General features: G+C 41.3%; 1 protein-coding gene and 1 pseudogene across 1 annotated transcript; both read right to left on the bottom strand.

The window, feature by feature from the left end:
- Positions 1 to 589: 589 nt before the first annotated feature.
- On the bottom strand, positions 590 to 2,360 carry LOC127031315 (olfactory receptor 14A16-like; annotated as a pseudogene).
- Positions 2,361 to 9,659: 7,299 nt separating this feature from the next.
- LOC127031128 (olfactory receptor 14A16-like) lies at positions 9,660 to 14,088 on the bottom strand. The gene is made up of 2 exons (XM_050917894.1): positions 14,056 to 14,088; positions 9,660 to 10,643 (listed from the first exon to the last, which is right to left on the bottom strand). The coding sequence occupies exons 1-2, from the start codon at positions 14,086 to 14,088 to the stop codon at positions 9,660 to 9,662; spliced, it is 1,017 nt and encodes a 338-aa protein (XP_050773851.1).
- Between the last annotated feature and the right edge of the window lie 447 nt (positions 14,089 to 14,535).

Genomic DNA, 14,535 nt, shown 5'->3' with positions numbered 1-14,535 from the left:
TTGGCTTTGATCTTCCTTCTGTTGTTCTGTTGTCCTTTTCTTTTTAGGGTGGATGCTTCTTACTTTGTTTAGAGCCGTTGTCTAGGTCTTCAGCCATTGGCATTTGAACTTTATCTCATCAGGACAGGCTGGGGCTGGAGGTTGATTCCGTCATCCACACATACCTCATTCACACATCTAAACTAAACTAATAAGATTACAGCAGGGTTTGCAAAAATGAAGGTTGGAGGAAGCTTTTACAAAATGGAGTGAGTGTTTTAAAATGGGGTTTGAATTACAATATGGAACAGAAGTTATAGTGTAGGCAAGTGTAGTGTGGATGGTGAACAGAAGTTGCATTAATAAATTAAAAACAATTTCATTTATCAGTTCTACATGGATAGATAGATAGATTCTGGATCTCATTTACATTGGTTTAAACCTGAGGTCAGTCTTATTTTTCTTGAGTTATGTTTGTCTGGTTTATTACATGTGCAAATACCCAATTCTGCACCAATTCTGCATAAAGATGTTGCATGGTATATTCACATAGAGGTGGTAACGTCATCAGCTAATTATATTTATAAGGAAAGTCAGAATGAAATTGCTATCAATGGAGAAATATGGATATATTATTCTTGTTGAATAACCCCCAACCTATTGGTTTACTCAATGAACCTTTCACTTCCCTGTTTCCCATGCTGTAGATGATCGGATTCATCATTGGTGGCACCACAGAATAGAGAACACCCACCGTGAGATCCAGACCTGATGCTGAGCTGGAGGTCGGTTTCAGGTACGCAGTAGTCCCAGTAAAAATAAACAAGGAGACCACAGTAAGGTGAGGAAGGCAAGTGGAGAAGGCTTTATGCCGGCCCTGCTCAGAGGGGATTCTTAGCACTGTTTGAAGATCTGAATATATGACACAATTGTGAAAACAAAGCAGCTTAAAGCTAAGCATGCACTGAAGACAATAGCCCCAGTTTCACTGTGGTCTGAATCAGAGCAGGCGAGCTTGAGAAGCTGGGGGATTTCACAGAAGAATTGATCAACAACATTCTCTCCACAGAAAGATATCACAAATGTGCTCCCAGTGTGCAGGGCAGAGTAAAGAATACCACTGATCCAGGCACTGGCTGCCATTAGGACACAAGCTCTCCTGTTCATCACTCTCTCATAGTGAAGTGGTTGGCAGATGGCGATGTGTCGGTCATACGCCATGACAGTCAATAATGCATAATCCGCCGAAATAAAGACGATAAGCAGAAAGAATTGTGTGACGCATCCAGAATAAGAAATGTACATGGTGTTCGTGAGGGAACTGGTCATAGATTTGGGGATGGTGACAGAGATGGAGCTGAGGTCTAGGATGGACAGGTACACCAGGAAGAAGTACATGGGGGTGTGAAGATGATGGTCAAGTGCTATGGTTGTGATGATGAGAAGATTCCCCACCAGGACCACAAGGTAAATCACCAGGAACACCACAAAGTGTAAAATCTGCGGCTCCAGAACATCAGAGACTCCCAGGAGAAGGAACTCAGTCACAGTGGTTTGATTGGACATTTTCTTCATCAGTACATTGTGTGATGCCTGGGGAGGGAATGAGAAAGGTTATGGTCAGGATTAGAATGACAGAGAGAATGGCCCTGATTCCCCTTCCCCTAATATCTCATTGTATGAATGTCAAAGGTGCCCAGCACTCATCACTTACAATGACTTGGTGATGTTAGTGCTCCTCACCTCTAACAGTCACTCAATCATGTTATCACAGTTGTGTAAATTGGATCAGCTCCTTTAAAGTTAACAGAGCTTCATCACTTTATCCCATCTGAGGAATAGGCCCATGGTGTGGACTGATAAATGCAGTATGACGGATGGAACAAAGTACATCCAAAATCCAATTCCGGTCAGGTTGGATCCCCTATTGCTACAAATAGAAGGCTCATCACTTGAGCATTATTTAAAATAGTACAACTCCAATACCACCTGATTCCCACTGTCCCTGGAAATATGACAAGAAATCACCCAGCATTCTGTGGGGGTAGACCTTCCATATTGATTTTATCCCAAAACCACACAGCTGTCTGCTACCTGGGTACACACTGATTTATGGCACCCAGTCCCAGCTGCACCTGCACTCCATATTGCAAACAAGGAATACAGATGGTACTTATAGGACGAGGGCACTATCCTGAGAAGCAGTGACTGAAAACAATTTGGGGGTCATGATGGATAATCAGCTAGACATGAAATCTCAGTGTGACCAATAGCCAATGAGATCTAGGGTGCATACATGGGAATCTTGAATATGAGTAGAGAGGTTATTTTACCTCTGTATTTGGGACTGGTGTGACCACTGCTGAAATATGGTGTCCAGTTCTGGCGCTCAAAATTCAAGAAAGATGTTGATAAATTGGAGACGGTTCAGAGAAAAGCCACAAGAAAGAATAAATGATTAGAAAACATGATTTGTAGGGAAATCCTCAAAGAGCTCAGTCTATTTAGCCTAAGAAAGGGAAGATTAAGGGGTGACTTGAGGGCAGTCTATAACTACTTAGAGGGGGAACAAATATTTAATATGAGCTCTTCAATCTAGCAGAGAAATGTCTAATATATCCAATAACTGTATTTGAAGCTAGAAAAATTCAGACTGGAAATAAAACATATTTTTTTAACAGCGAGAGTGATTAACCGTTGGAACAATTTACAGGGATTGTGGTGAATTCTTCATCACTGGCACTTTTCAAACCAAGATTGGGTCTTTTTTCCAGCAGATCTGCTCTAGGAATTATTTTGGGGAAGTTTGTTGGCCTCCAATAAACAGGAAGACAGACTAGATGATCACACTAATCCCTTCTGGCCATGGACTCTGTGAATCTCTGAATATCTATGTAATGATGGACTAGTAGCATTGCTCAGTTACTTGTACATTGTATTGTTTCCTGCTGTGACTTTAGATTTGTGCTATGTGATTCAGTGGCAGTCAGAGGACACCTTTTTTTTCTTGGCTCTGGCACTGACCTGCTGTGTGATACAGTACCAGTCACTTCCCCTTTCTGAGCTTCAGTTTACCCTCCCTTTCTCTGCCTTCTCTACTTGACTGTAAACTCTTAGGGGGATGGGCTGTGTGTTAGCACATGTATGGTCAGTGCACCCATTTACAGCACCTGTGCTCAGCATTGTACGCTGGACACATTGCTGAACTGGAAGGTTGGTGTTCTGGTTCTATTGACTCCCTCTATGGCCATGGGTTCTGTCCAGGTAGACAGGCTTTGGCTGTTTGGTACAACTCTAACCATATTTAAAGAAGCTAGTGTGTATGACACATATTCTGTGACCTATCAGCTATTTCGGTTACTACACTGTACTTTCCTTTGAAAGAGAAATGAAGAGAGATCATAGAGTCATAGGGTTGGAAGGGACCTCAGAAGGTCATCTAGTCCAATCCCCTGCTCAAAGCAGGACCAATCCCCAGACAGATTTTTACCCCAGTTCCCTAAATGGCCCCCTCAAGTATTGAGCTCACAACCCTGGGTTTAGCAGGCCAAAGCTCAAACCACTGAGTTTACCCTCCCCACCACTACCAGAGAATGAATGGGGCTTTTTATTATATATTATTAACCAACATTAACTTTTCTTTCCCTTGTTTAAAGTTTAAGGTTTCTTATAAATGTTCATATCTTAATGGAAAATATGGGATTTTATCAAAACAATATTTTCCTTTAAGAATACATTAGCCTTCCTAGCAAATTTATGACGTTTTGTTGGAAAACTGAAATCTCAGAAAACAGCCTTGCTAGGTTTTCTTCCTGAAATTTTCACTTTTAAGATGAAAGTTTTCAGATGCCAAACACTGAAGGAAAATGAGTTTTGGTTTGTTGATGAAAAATTTTAATTATTTTTAAGGAGAATTTTTTATTTTATTCTTTTAATTAATTATTTTCTCCCCAGCCTCAGATGAGTAAATTGGTAGGAAAATATAAAGCGCAGCTGAGTGTAATTCTTATTACTGTTCTTAAACTACCCCTGGATGTTAACCTTCAGACAAATTAAATTGAATGAGAAAACTTACTGTGGATTTGAGGATATTTTCCTAATATGTGATGGATTCAGTCCAACGCCAGGATTCAGTAGTCATTATCTATCTGTCTGTCTGACTATCTAGTAATAACTACAAGCAAAGGCACAACTTTCTAAGAGTCCCTTTCATCCCTCACTCTAAGACTGTATTTGATTCCAATCCGTTGCTCTCAGCAGTTGAGCTGTGCACAGCAGATTTTGACCCTCACTGGCTTTCAAGGACCTATGCTGAGGGAAAGTGATTTATCCATGTGTATTTTACTCCCTGGAGCCCTGCACAGCTCAGCAGTAGAGATCCACAGGGAAAAGTTCACAGATTCATAGATTTGAAATCAAAAAAGTGATGTTATGATCCTGTAGTCAACCTCATGTCTAGCACAGAAGACAGAAGAACGGCCATTCTGGTTGAGGCCAATGGTAAATCTAGACCAGTACCTTGTCTTCCAAGAGTGGCCAATGCCAGATGCTTCAGAGGGAATGAACAGAACAGGGGAACAATTGAGTGATCCTTCCCCCATCATCCACTCCCTGCTTCTGGCAAACAGAAGTATACTGATACCTAGAACATGGGGTTGCATCCCAGACTGTCTTGCCTAATAGCCATTGATTGGCCTATCTTCCATGAATTAATCTAATTCTTTTATGAATCCCATTGTAGTTTTGGCCTTCACAACATTCCCTGGCAATGAGTTCCACAGTTTGACTCTGTGTTGTTTGAAGAAGTACCTGTTGCCTATTAATTTCATTGGGTGACCAAAGTTATGTTATGTGACAAGTAAATAATATTTCTTTATTCATTTCTCCACACCTTTCATGATTTTATAGACCTCTATTACATCCCCTCTTAATCAACTCTTTTCCAAACTGAGAAGTCCCAGTCTTACTAACGTCTCATCGTACGGAAGCCATTTCATTTCCCTAATCATTTTTGTTGCCCTTCTCTGTACCTTTTCCAATTCTAAGATATCTTTTTTGAGATGGAGTGACCTCTGCACCCAGTATTCAAGATGTTGGGTGTACAATAGATTTATATAGAGGCAATATGATATTTTCTGTCTTATTATCTATTACTTTCTTAATGATTCCCAACATTCCATTAGCTTTTTTGACTGCAGCTGCACATTGAGAAGATGTTTTCAGAGAACTATTCACAATGACTCTAAGATCTTTCTTGAGTGGCAACAGCTATTTTTAGATCCCATCATTTTATATGTACAGTTGGGGTTATGTTTACAAATGTGCACTACTTTAAATATATCAATATTGAATTTCATCTGCCATTGTGTTGCCCAGTCACCCAGTTTTGTGAGATCCCTTTGTCACTCATCATAGTCTGCTTTGGATTTAACTATCTTGAGTAGTTCTGTATCATCTGCAAATTTTCCCACCTCACAATTAACCCTCCACCTTCTTTTTGAGAGAATAGGTAAGCCACAGTTCACTTCCTCAATGTTAACAGACTTGGGCTGCAGCTTCATAAGACTATTCCATTGTCAATGAGCCACCACTGCTTTGCTCAGGGTGCCTCAGAAGATTCCAGTTGTCCAGGTGTCTAAATTAAGATATCAGAGGAAAGACACTGTAACTTCTTGTTTTCTGGTGAAGCTTCACTTCTTGAGATGTTACTGTTAAGTGGCCAAGAGGTTGCTCTGAGTGGTGATGAATGAATGTTAGTAATTACTTAGCAATAGAGCATAGCATTGGGCCAAACAAAACTTGTAAGACGAACTGGCCAAACTGTGGGATTTCTGGTTTGTGGGAATGTTGCAAACTCTAAAAAGAATTTGTTTCAGAAATACCAACTGTGACAGATTGTACTCTTATTTTCACATTTTTTACAAATGTAAATTTTCTACAAAGTATGCCTCATGAGGTATCATTTGAAAACTTATAACCTGCTGAGCATGATTGTACTACTAAAATGTGTATGGTAACATTATATGTAAAATTATAAGATTCTACTGTATTACATGTTCCAAGTTTAGAAAAACAGTTTCAGGTCAGTTCCCCAGAAACAAAGGGCTAACCAACAGCTCAGTCATGTGTCACAAAATCCAGTTGGCTCTCACCTAGGAAAGCAGCCAGAAAGATGGGTATAAGTGAGAAATTTACATATTGGCAATGGAAAAAGCTGGCGTCCTGTGTAAACAGACTGGTTGTTGCCTGAACCCCAGCTGGAGATAAACCTCAAACTGGAGGGAATAGTATAAGCATAGAAAACAAACAATACAGATCCCCTCTCTGTCCTTCTTTCTCTGAGCTCATGGCATCAAAAACACCTAAAAAAACACTGAACAGGGGGAGGAGTCCTGGCTCAGAGACTTCCAGCCAGTAAAAGGCTGAAAAGAGCATGTGTTGAGAAAAAAACCTTTGTTTTGAATGTATTTACCTTGCCAAATTAGATATTCATTTGCATTTTATCTTTTATTTCCTTTGTAATCAAATCTGACTTTTTTGCCTCTTTACTTGTAATCACTTAAAATCCATCTTTATGTAATTAATAAAATTGTTTAATTGTTTTATCTAAACCCATGTGTTTGGAATGAAGTGTTTGGTAACCTCCAACTGAGATAACATGGCTCATGTTTATCATTTTCCATTGATGAAATAATGGACTTTTTATGGACCTGCATAGTTCTTGTGAGTTCCGGGCAGTACAAGACACACATCTCTAGGAACAAGTCTGGGACTGGGAGTTTTCTGGCATCATCCTGTAAGGTAATTCATGAGTGACTCATCACAGCATTTATATAATTAAGATATTGCATGTTAGAGGCTTTGTGTGAACTGGCCAGCAGTGGTTGTTCTCATACCAACAGTGGTTGTTTGCCCCCACCCTGAGGCCCCGTTGCCTGCCACTTGCACCCCTTTACTCTCTTCCTCAATGCCCCCCCGCCTGTTCTCACCTCTTCATCCCCTCCCTCTCAAGAGCCCCCCACCTGCTACTTGTGCCTCTTCAACCCTCTCCAAGCCCCTCACCCTGGTGCTCGCATCTCTTCACCCTCTCCACTGTGACCTATGCCTGCTGTTCATGCTTCTTCATCCCAGGTGGCCAGTGGGGAGAAGGCTCTCAGGGGCAAGATGCAGAGCAGGCGAGAGAAAAGGAGCAGTGTGGGTGGGCCATGGGGGAAAAGAACAAGCAGGAGCAGGGTCCAGGGGCAGAGCTCAGGCAGGGCTATGGCCCAGAAGCTCTTTTGGCAGCAGCACTCCAAATGCAGCAGGTCAGCGCACCTTCAAAGAAAGGTGCACTGCATCCTGTTTGGAGAGGCTTAGCCTGCCCTGGCCTTTTATACCCACCACCTATGTGAAGGTGCTCCTCTGCATTAGCATGGGTCTAATTCAGACGGTAATCTGATCCTTACATAGAATCATAGAAATTTAGAACTGGAAGGGACCTCAATATATTGTCTAGCCAAGACCTCTTCACCAAGGGATGGCTACATATTATTTAGACAATCCCTGACAGGTCTTCATCTAACCTATTCTTAAAAAGTGACCAGTATTGAAGTAGTTTTTCTCAGGGTACTTGGGTGGCCTGTTCTATGCTGCAATCTACTTCTCTGCTGGAGTGTCCATGTTTGGTGAAGCTGGCATTAAGTATGTTAAGGTGTGTACCCCAGACTTTCTCCTAGGAGAAAATTCTGTGGCAGCTGAGTACCTGGCTGTAGACAACAGACTTCTTGTTGTGCTGGAGTGCTTAGTAGATCTATGAAGTTAAATCTGTAGAGTTCTCTGTAGGATCCCATTGCTGATGGTGGTTTCCAGGAAGTTGATGCTGGTATGGGAATATTCTAGAGAATGGTTGCTGAAGTTGTGGTGGAAATCTATGAAGAAGTTTATATTGTCTGTCCAGGGGATGAAAATACCATCAATGAATCTCAGGAATATTGTTGGTTTCGGCATGAAATATTTGCAGAAAATCTTTGGTGAATAATGATGAATAATAAATGGTTTGAAGGAAATAATCATCTGGACTTTTACAATCAATAACAGAAAAAGAAGCACAATAATTTGCAAGGGTTATCTATCTATCTATCTATCTATCTATCTATCTATCTATCTATCTAATCATATGATGATTCCCTGAATGGATATGTAAAAAAGTATGCACAACCATGGTAATCAAAGTAATTAAATTAATAAACAATAATAATTAATAATTAATAACAAATAATTAATAATAGCCAAATTCTGTCATCCAGGGCACATTTAGTAACCTTTGGATAGCTATATGGATGAAAGACTATTGGCCAAATCTGGATCCTTTTGAAATTAAAAGTGAAATCCCACGTCGTCATAGTTACAGGGCTAGCTGCACCTCTGACCCCTTCTCTGCTTTCTTTGAGTGCACCCATCGGGTCACAGTCTGGTACCTGACCCTCTCTTAGGGGGAACTATGTTATTCACCAACTCTTAAATTGGACCCTGGGGTACAGCATCTTGTGCACCAACTATGATTTCCCAGCAGGGTCAATTGAATTCAGTACCTGCTGTTATTCCCCCTGGAGCTGTGACCAGTACTAATTTGAGTGACCAGAAAACATTTCTCTAAACAAAGTATAATAATTTATTTACCACAGCAGGAACAAAGCATAACATAAGAAAAAATACTACATAGCAGCTCCTCCCTTGACACAACAAAAACTGAAATTGGATCCATATTTGTCCTCATTATACAGAGTCAGGTAGGCCTGCCTTTAGGAATGTCACCATTCCTCAGCGGGTCACAGCTAGCAAAGTCAAATTCAGGACAAATTGCTGAAACATAGGCCAGAATCCTACAAACTGGTGGCTATTCTATCATTAGATTATACCAAGCCAGTAACAAAAGTGAACCTCTGTCTCACCACATTGGTTAACAAGAAGCCAAAAAGGCAGTCTTCTTAGTCATCCCAGCCCATGGCTCACTACCCAGACACTGGAGTATAGGATGGATGAATACTGAAAACCAATTTCATCAGATATAGGGTCCTTCCAGTCTCAAGGGATCAGCCACTTAGCCAGGTCAATATATAACTTAGATCTTAGCCAATAATCACACTGATACCAATCCTTTAGTAACTAAAAATGTAAATGTTTATTAATAAAAGATGAAAAAGGGAATTATTAATGGTTAATAGATCATGTACATTCAACTGGTCTTTCAGCATTCAGAGATCAGGATCATAGCAGTGATTAAATAAATTATTAGCTTGCAAATGTCTCTCTGGAATCATCCAAACATATTAGGGGGTCATCAGTTCTTGTTCCAAGCTTGCTTGGTAAAAATCCAGTCCATAGAAATGAAGCAGAAAATAAAGACAAAATGAAGATGGCTTAGGGATCCTTTATATCCTCTGTCATGCAGAAGAAATTTTACTATCTCAAAGAAAATTCACAACCTCTGTTTGTAGAAAGTGATTGTTTCAAGATGGAGTCCAGGGTCACATGAGCATATCACATGTCCTTACATGCTTTGAGGACTCACAGGTGCATCTATTGCACATATTCTTGCTGAGGTGTCCACAGGAAGGCTTACTGGGGGGAATGAGTTTCTTCTATAATCCATTGTGAGAGCTAAGTGTCCTCGATGAGCCACCAACAGAATGATATCACAGTCAAGGGAGAACTATGGACTTTATATTCATGGTGAATAATCTCCCTGCTATTAGTCTCCTCAGGGCAGCTTGGATCTCCTTGTTCCTCATGCTGTAGATGATCGGATTCATCATTGGAGGCACCACGGAGTAGAGAACAGCCACCATGAGATCTCGGCCTGTTGTTGAGCTGTAGGTGGGCTTCAGGTAGGCAACAGTAAGAGTCCAGAGGAACAAGGAAACCATGAAGAGGTGAGGGAGGCAGGTGGAGAAGGCTTTACGCCGGCCCTGCTCAGAGGGGATTCTCAGCACCGTGGTGAAGATCTGAACATACGACACAATTATAAAAACAAAACAGCTTAAAGATAAACAAGCACTAAAGACAATTGCCCCAGATTCTCTGAGATATGTCTCAGAGCAAGTGAGCTTGAGTAGCTGGGGGATTTCACAGAAGAACTGATCCACCACGTTCCCTTCACAGAAGGTTAATGTAAATGTGGTCCCAGTGTGTAGTGCAGAGTTGAGAATACTACTGAGCCATGCACTGGCTGCCATTCGGACACAAGCTCTTCTGTTCATTATAGTCTCATAATGAAGAGGTTGGCAGATGGCGACATATCTATCGTATGCCATGACAGTGAGGAAGCTGAGCTCAGCTACAGCAAACAAGGGAAAGAGAAAGACTTGGGTGAGGCACCCAGAATAAGAAATTGACCTGGAGTTGGTTAGTGAATTGACCATGGATTTAGGAATGGGGACAGAGATGTAGCAGAGGTCTATGAAGGATAAGTTGAGGAGGAAGAAGTACATGGGGCTGTGAAGATGATGGTCAAGGGCTACGACTGTGATGATGAGAATATTCCCCATCAGGGTTGCCAGATAAAGAACTAGAAACACCACAAAGTGTAACAGCTGCAGCTCCCGAACACCAGAGAATCCCAAGAGAAGAAACTCGGTCATTGAAGTTTGGTTGCTCATTTTCCTTCTCAGTACACTGTGTCCTGCCTGTAGAGGGAAGGGCAAGGACAATGGTCAGAATTAGAGTAACAGACAGAATGACTCTGATTCTCCTCTTAATAGTATCTCATGAATGTCAAAGGAGCACAGCACTCTTCACTTCCATTGACTAGAAGTCATGAGGGCTCCTCACCTCCGACAATTGGAGCACTTCTCCGGTGTGTGATCACACTAGTGTAAGGTGACCAGGCAACAAATGTGAAAAATTGGGATGAGGTGGGGGATACTAGGAGCCTATATAAGAAAAAGACCCCAAACTCAGGACATCTGGTCACCCTACACTGATGTAAATTTGATTAGCTCCCTTAAAGTCAATGGGACTGTGTCTGTTTACACCATGAGAGGTGTGCACGAATCACAGCTACTATTTCCTTCTGATTTACCAACGTGGCTCTGAGAGCACAACTTATCTCTTACATCCCCCAAGATCTGCCTAGGACTGATCCCGAGAATGCTTCAGTGACACTTGAACAGTTTCTACACGTTTTACTGTCTGCTGGCTTAATTCAGTCACTTCCTGCTCCAGCCTCTTTCTTTCTCTTTCACTATTACGCTCTTGCTTTTGCATTGCCATGATCTGAGCCTGGCGGGTGTTTGACTTAGGGTAACTGGTTTTTTTTTTAGTTAGTATCCTTTTTATTTTATTTTTACCCTATTCTTTTCTAGTTCCTTTACTTTTGTTGTTAATTGATTTATATTTTTATGTATTACTATTGCTACTATCTGCTTACAGAGCTGCAAGAATGCTCCAGGACTGGTAAAGCTCCAAGGCTTTGACCATGTACCTGTATAGAATTAGTCAAACTGTTTCCCAAAATCATTTCCAGATGTTCCCTTTCCTTCTAACATAATTCCTCAACTAGGCCGCCAGCCTGGTACCTTAAGTCCCAGTAATAAAATATATTCATAAATTGACTCCCAGACCACAATATGGGGAAATTTCAAGCTGCTACCCTAGCCCGCATGTTCCTCTCTTGCACAGCATAGGTAACCATTGTACCTCTCCACCACTCCTGGCGACTGTCTCACCAAATCTGTTCCCCATGGTTTTCAGAACCGAAAGCTGTAGTCACTTAACTGTTTTTTTTTAGGTGGTTTCAGGAATAAATTAATGGAGGGCGGGGCACAGCTCATAATGAATAATTGTCATAAGCAGAAGTGTTTTTACCTAAAAGTACTTTTCTATTACATGATAAGCACACACATACACACATACTCTGTTGCAGTAGGTTTAGAGCATTTTTAAACTTTTATATTTACTTCAAGTTAAGCAATGATTTTGTGGGATCAGCAGCCAGAGTTCCAGGAAGATGGAGAACACCTTCTCTCTAGTTGCTGAAAAACTTAACTGTTAGATCCTTCCCACCCCCTCCCTGCCCCAGAAAGCTTCCTTGCATTGCTCCAAAGCACACTTTTTAACTCAACTTTTTTTTTAAACAAAGCACCAAACTCATAATAGCCTCTAGCAATGTTCCTAGCCACAGCCAATAACCATTCATTACTTTTATTAGTAAAGCATTTTTAATTATAACAATAAAACTGACAAATCAAAAGCCCCTACAAGCAAAGTTATCCAAACATTCCTTCTATTTTTATAAAACCTAACTCCCCTACCCCAACCTCCCATTTTAACAGCAAAAAAGCTAACATACAACTAGTTAGCCTTGTCTGTAAGGGCCTAAAATTATTCTAGCTATATAATATGTACATTTTCACTAGCAATAACTAAACATACAAAGTAATGAACTATGGTACTGTCAAATTCTGGGGTAACAACTTGATAAAATTCAGTATGAAGGATGTAGTAAAGTACAAGCCATGATAAACTGTCCTAGCCGAGAAGGTCCTTCTACTGCAACAAACAGCAGGCTTCAAAGTTGGGCATGAAACTAAAATGCCAACATTGCCTGATTCCCACTTTCCAGGGAAATACAACCATGAATCCACCCATTGTCCTAAATGGCAGCTCAACTGTGATGATTCCTCCTCAATCTCTTTATAAAAATGGCCTGCTTCCTGATTACAAAATAATTTATGGCATCAAATCCCAGCTGTGCTTCCATCTCTGTGCAATGAGACACTTGCTGTCTGCTGTGTTGTATTTTTCACCTGCTTCTTTATGTCTGTGCTGTGCAGGTCAGTGGCTGTCAGCAGGCCTGGGTTCCACCACAGACCTTCTGTGTGACCTTAGGCCAGTCACTTACCCTCCCTGTGCCTTTGTTTCCCCTCCCTCCCTTTCTCTGCTGTGTCTACCAGGGCTGTGACTCACTCAGCATATGTTCTTTGCACCTATTGACAGCATTGTTGTTTAACTGGCAGCAATGTGGGATGGTGTTCAAGCAGGAAGACTGGGATCTAGTCTCATTGAACTCCCTTATGTTCTTAGGCAGGGTCATAATAGATGGGTTTTGGCTTCAACTCTCTGTGCATCGATTTGTATATAATGGAAATATACCTAGCTCCTAGAACTGGAAGGGACCCTGAAGGATCATCAAGTCCAGCCCCAGGCCTTCACTAGCAGGACCAAGTACTGATTTTGGCACACGTTCCTAAGTGGCCCCCTCAAGGGCCGAACTTTCAACTCTGGGTTTAGCAGGCTAATGCACAAAGCACTGAGCTATCCCTCCTCCTCTATGTGCTAGTAAGCTTAAGTATCAGAGGGTAGCCGTGTTAGTCTGGATCTGTAAAAGCAGCAAAGAATCCTGTGGCACCTTATAGACTAACAGACGTTTTGGAGCATGAGCTTTCGTGGGTGAATACCCACTTCCTCAGATGCATCTGAGGAAGTGGGTATTCACCCACGAAAGCTCATGCTCCAAAACGTCTGTTAGTCTATAAGGTGCCACAGGATTCTTTGCTGCTTAGTAAGCTTAAAACATTCTGGGAGTTACCAGCTTTATTGCTTACTCAATATTATCATGCTACAACTATCCCTTTGAAACAGAAATAAACATGGTTGCAGTAGAGTCACGGAGTTCAAAATTGTGGCATTATTGGACAATATTATTGTGCTCCATGATAGTTTCCAGCTAGGGGTGCTCAGATATTTTCTGCTTGAATTATTTCAAAGGCAAATTGGGTTTTGGTATATTATTTTCTTTGAAAAACTGAAAACATTAGTATTGTTATTTCAGCTGAAAACATTCCGTTTTCATCATTTTTAGCTGAAATTGTTCAGTTCTCACATGCTAGAAACAAGCTCGCATGCCAGAAATTTTCACAATTTCTATGAAAAGTCATTTTTTTCTGCTGAAAAGAAAATAAGCCTTGACTGGCCCTAGATGTTTCACTGAATTGATTATAAAAGTCTTAAAGAGTTCCAAATGTATTTCATGTTTATATTATTCAATTTACTGTTACATTAATACCCGGACATATTTAATTGAAATATCAGACTTACTGGGGCAGTCTTTGCAGAAATTTCCCCATGCATTTGGTACTTCACAGTCAGGATTCTTTGGTCCTTAGTGCTCTCTCTCTCCCAGGCCCTCATCACTGTATTATCCAGCAGCTGTTTCCATGTTCCCTTGCTAGATTTCCTGCGTTGCTGGGTGTCTCGGCAGTTCCAAGCAGACAGGGATCCACTCCACAGATGGACTGTCCCTGCTTCACTCCCACGGCAGGCTTGGCTGAGAGGAGATGAACTAAATAGGGTCATGGACTAGAAGCCCCTCCCAGTTCTAGAGATGATCCTGTGCAGATTTCAGACATTGGCACAGACAAGGGTATCCCTGCTCTGGAGCTAAATAGCTGAGTCTGGTCTCCAGGGCTGTGAGCCCAGCTCTGATCTCACCAGAAGAATCCACAGCTCAGGGTGCCGGGGCTGTTTGAAGAGGCACCCAGATTTAAACAGTGAAAACTAAGGGCCAGGTACTGAGAT

Source organism: Gopherus flavomarginatus, chromosome 11 (genome assembly GCF_025201925.1).
Source record: "Gopherus flavomarginatus isolate rGopFla2 chromosome 11, rGopFla2.mat.asm, whole genome shotgun sequence".
NCBI classification, from domain to species: Eukaryota; Metazoa; Chordata; order Testudines; family Testudinidae; genus Gopherus; species Gopherus flavomarginatus.
The sequence above is the reverse complement of the archived record's forward strand: the minus strand, read 5'-3'. Positions and strand labels throughout refer to the sequence as shown.

What these genes read in the sequence shown, in the direction of transcription:
- LOC127031128 (XM_050917894.1), bottom strand. Translation starts at nt 14,088, where the DNA reads ATGCATGGGGAAATTTCTGCAAAGACTGCCCCA. An exon ending in TTTCTGCAAAGACTGCCCCA is followed by an intron (nt 10,644 to 14,055) that starts GTAAGTCTGATA and finishes TTCCCTCTACAG; the next exon opens with GCAGGACACAGTGTACTGAG.